At 32.7% G+C, this 4,176-nt stretch overlaps 1 protein-coding gene across 1 annotated transcript; it reads right to left on the bottom strand.

The window, feature by feature from the left end:
- Positions 1-237: 237 nt before the first annotated feature.
- On the bottom strand, positions 238-2,629 carry LOC145611078 (large ribosomal subunit protein eL15y). Its single transcript, XM_081666313.1, has 4 exons — positions 2,548-2,629; positions 2,280-2,446; positions 1,157-1,354; positions 238-686 (listed from the first exon to the last, which is right to left on the bottom strand). Exons 1-4 carry the CDS (start codon positions 2,549-2,551, stop codon positions 441-443), a joined length of 615 nt encoding a protein of 204 aa, XP_081522439.1. The 5' UTR covers positions 2,552-2,629; the 3' UTR covers positions 238-440.
- Positions 2,630-4,176: the final 1,547 nt, after the last annotated feature.

Below are 4,176 nucleotides of genomic sequence, written 5' to 3'. Positions count from 1 at the left end.
GTTGCAAGCGTCAAAAGAACATATAGTAACTGGTAACACCATTTAGAATACTATTGAACACAACGAGCGTCAAAAGAACAGAAACCCAGCACATAAGAGTTTGACATGTCTACCAAGTCTTACAAGCCGGTGGCAGCACTCACAGTCTCTAGTATCAGCTTCTTAATTAGGTTATCCTAAACTGGTGATATGGCATTATCGAGAGTAGGAGTTAAAAAAAAACAGTACACAAGCACAAAATTAAGAAGCATCCAGTATTAATATAAGATCAAGCTGAGTGCAGACAGTTGAACTAAAAGATATCAAACATAATTCTCGGAACAAAATTTTTAAAACCATTCAGAAGTCTAGACCTCAAGAGCAGAAATTTCAACATAGCTAAGAAGTACTCCAAATAGAATTCCATAACTGATAAGAAAAGCAACTCTGATTGAAGACAATTATCGGTAACGGCGAAGAGAGAGTGTTTGGTTCCTCTTCCAGGTTGCACGGCGAGAAGGCCTGGCCTTGTGGTAACGGTGTCCTCTGCCACGGAGACCTCTGTTCTTCTTTCCTGCTGAAGTAAGACCACGGAGCTCTCTGTGCTTGTGCACTGGGTTGCAGACCCAGTTGACCCTTGGATCGTTCCTGATGGCACTGTGTGCAGTGTCAACAAGAATGACTTCGAAGTACTTGTAGGTGGAATCCTGCAAGACAAAGGGCATTACAAAAATTGTGAGTACATAACACGAGCAATTCATCAGTTAAGATACTCTAGTAGACTAATATTCTTCCCCCATATCCTGAAATGGTTTTCTTGGCAAGGCAGATGCCCAACAACATTACAGGGACTTTAAAATTTAAAACAAAGTCATTCATCGACAAGCCTATCCTCAAGTCTATTTAAAGTTCAGGCATAACCTCACATACTTTAGCTAGTGAATTTTCAAACACTACGAACATCATAGAAAACCATCCATCACATGATTTAAGCAATAAATGGGAGTCTGATTATCAAGGATGAACAAGATTGAAAAAGTAAAATATGACTAAACAAATACAGATTAGCAACGTACCAAAACAAGAATTCCCCATTAGATACTTACAAGTTACAATAGAACAAAACCGAAATAAAAAAAAAAGTAAACCAAAAGATTGAACTAGAGGGGGTACAAACCTCATTGATCCAGTAAGAATTGAGGACCCTGAGACCTCCCAATTTGCGACCAGCACGCTCCTCAGCAACTGACCTCTTACTGCGCTGGAACTTCAATTGGGTAACTCCCTGGTTGGTGGGCTTACCATAGACGATACCCTTTGGAACTGGCCTCTTGCGACCACCTCTCCTCACACGGACTCGGTAAACAACAAAACCCTATAATTGTGCCAAAAGAACTTTCATAAGTAATGCTGTAAAAAGAAGTGCACAACTGCAGCATTTCTGCTCAATACTATTCCCACATTTATACAAACACCGGTGCACATAGATACAGAAACAAGCTTGAGACGAACTAATACCAATTTCCCTAATATCAAACCAAAGCTAACACAAGATAATGTTTAATTCAACTAATAATTCTATGGCATTGATCAAAGGGTTAAGAAAATATGATGATTATAACAAGCTTTACAACTACCCTATAGATAGTGCGAACAAACTGGTGATTAAAACAAACCACAACAATGCAAAATTCAACTAAAGAAAATGTTTTTCTTATTAAAAACTATTCATATTTAAGTGATTTGAAGCAGCATTACCAACATATATACATTTATTAGCTAAAAAAAACCTAATTCAAGGAAATCCTGAAAAGGCCCTTTCATTTGTAATTTCTAATGGCTAGGTAATACTTCGCAATAGAAAAAAAAACAATAAATCTGTAAAAATGCAACAACACTACAAAGTTTTTATCACTATACTTGTCAAAAATCAGTCTTCAACGAACTATCTCTTTTAATCCAATCCAACATACATAATTAATCAGAAAAATCATAGCTTCAAAATCATAGCCGTCCAACAAAACTACATTCCACAAAATCCGCATTAGGATTTAAAATACTTTTCTCTCCTAAAACCACCTCAAATCAATCGATTAAAATAAAAAAAAAACGCGTAATTTCATCATAAAAACATCATTTCTAATCAAAAACTCAATCAAACATGCACATTTCAAATCAAGTGTTCCAAAAACATCAATCATTCATCACAAAACACAACAAATAAGTGAATAATCAAAGATCAACAGAAAAATAAAATTAAAAATGATTCGAAAACAATAATTATGAAAAAGAGGAGAAACCTGCTTGGCCTTGTAACCAAGACGACGAGCTTTGTCAGGGCGAGTAGGGTGAGTAACACGAACAATGGAAGGAAGCTGACGATACTCCCAACACCTAACTCTTTGGGTGAACCTCATCACATCGGATTGTTTCTTCCTCCATAGCTCTTGCATATACTTGTATGCACCTGCAATTTCATCAATTTTCCAGAATCGATAACATTAACATTATCAGAAAATCATGAACAACAAGATTGAAGAGATGAAATGGAGGAGAGAGAAAGTTTACCCATGGCTGCTGCTGCAACAGAGAGAGAGAGAGAGAGAGAGATGAGGAAATTAGGGTTTTGGTGGTTCGGCCTACAAATGAAAGGAGGAGGAATAAAAGGGGGTTTTAAGAGGGAGTTAGGGTTTTCTTGTTATACTTTGGGTTTTCGTTTTAATGGGCCGGACTTTTTGGTCCACTCTTTTTTTTTTTTTTTTTTGTTTGACAATCCATCAATAACTATTTTACTCTTTTGTGATGCCGTAAAATATTACTAAAATGTTCTGATTAGCTTACGTATTAATTTTGGGCTGGACAACTTTTTTGCAAGGTTTAAAAATAAAACTAGTGTTCAGCCCGGGCGTTGCTCCGGGTGTTACTTTGAGTATTTTTATCATAATTATCATCAAAGAGCTTGAAAGAATTATTTTATTGTCGGAAATTATAATACTCGTATTACAATAACAATAATAAATAGTTTTGAATAATTTTTGCTTTTATTTCTAATATATATTTATATATTTATGTGCATAGAGAGAACAACATAAGCTTATAGCTTGGATGGTAATAAGTTGGTTTTCATTTAATGAGGTCTTGTGTTCAAACCTTATAGTATGTGGCACATTGACATTTTTAGGAACACTTTTTAATATACTAGGTTAGGTCCCGTGCCATGCACGGTTACTGTCATTATTTATTATCGATTTAATGTTATAATTAATTAATATAATATAACATACAAACTATCTAAATTTGTCATTGATAAAATTGAAGTATTTGACATGATGAAACATGGAATATCATGCTTAATAGACATTCTTATGTTTCAACCATATAAGAAAATCTATATTAGCGGAATATAGAAAGATAAAGATTAAAATTTATTATAAAAATATAATCAATAAAAAAAAAGATAAAAATAAGTTCCTAAAAAACCATAGAAAGAAGAATTAACAAAAGGAAGACGATGTGATAATTTTGACAAAAATTAAAATTATATACCTATATACTTATCAGTGATAATATATCGTAATGTCTTATTTTTTGTTATTAACTTTTGTCTATCTCAATTGTATCCTTGAAGCAGGTATTATGTTTGCCACACATAAACTTATAGTAGAAGATTGTACTTTTTGAAAACATTTTACAAAGATTATATATTGCGATTATATTTTCCATATTGATTAATTGAATGTCAATATATATTAAAAAAAAAGGTAAACATCATTTCTATTTATATAGTAATTAAATTTTACAAATAATTTTCTTAAATAAACTTTCTACTAAATTATTTTTTTAAAAAAAATACTAAGGACACACCAGAAATTGACATGTGTCATTGCTGGTGTGTCTTTTAGTATATAGTTATTGATTGATGATTGATAAATAAATAATATAATTATAATAATAATATAAAGTATAGATTAAATACGAATTATAATAAGAAAATCTATTAACTATTAACTATTATTATAACAAGAAAGTCATTGCTAGAGGAGCCAACACATGGCGGGTTGACAAACATCCCCTTTGTGTTTATGTAAATGGGTAAATGGGTTGTGTTCGTGTCATAGGGTATGTTTTCTTCAACCTATCTCAACTTACTAATACTTATTGTTCAATAAGTAATAAAAATAAGTTGAAAAGAAGAGG

This window comes from Chenopodium album, chromosome 24 (assembly GCF_948465745.1).
Source record: "Chenopodium album chromosome 24, dcCheAlbu1.1, whole genome shotgun sequence".
NCBI classification, from domain to species: Eukaryota; Viridiplantae; Streptophyta; class Magnoliopsida; order Caryophyllales; family Amaranthaceae; genus Chenopodium; species Chenopodium album.
This window is presented reverse-complemented; position numbering and strand designations above follow the sequence as displayed.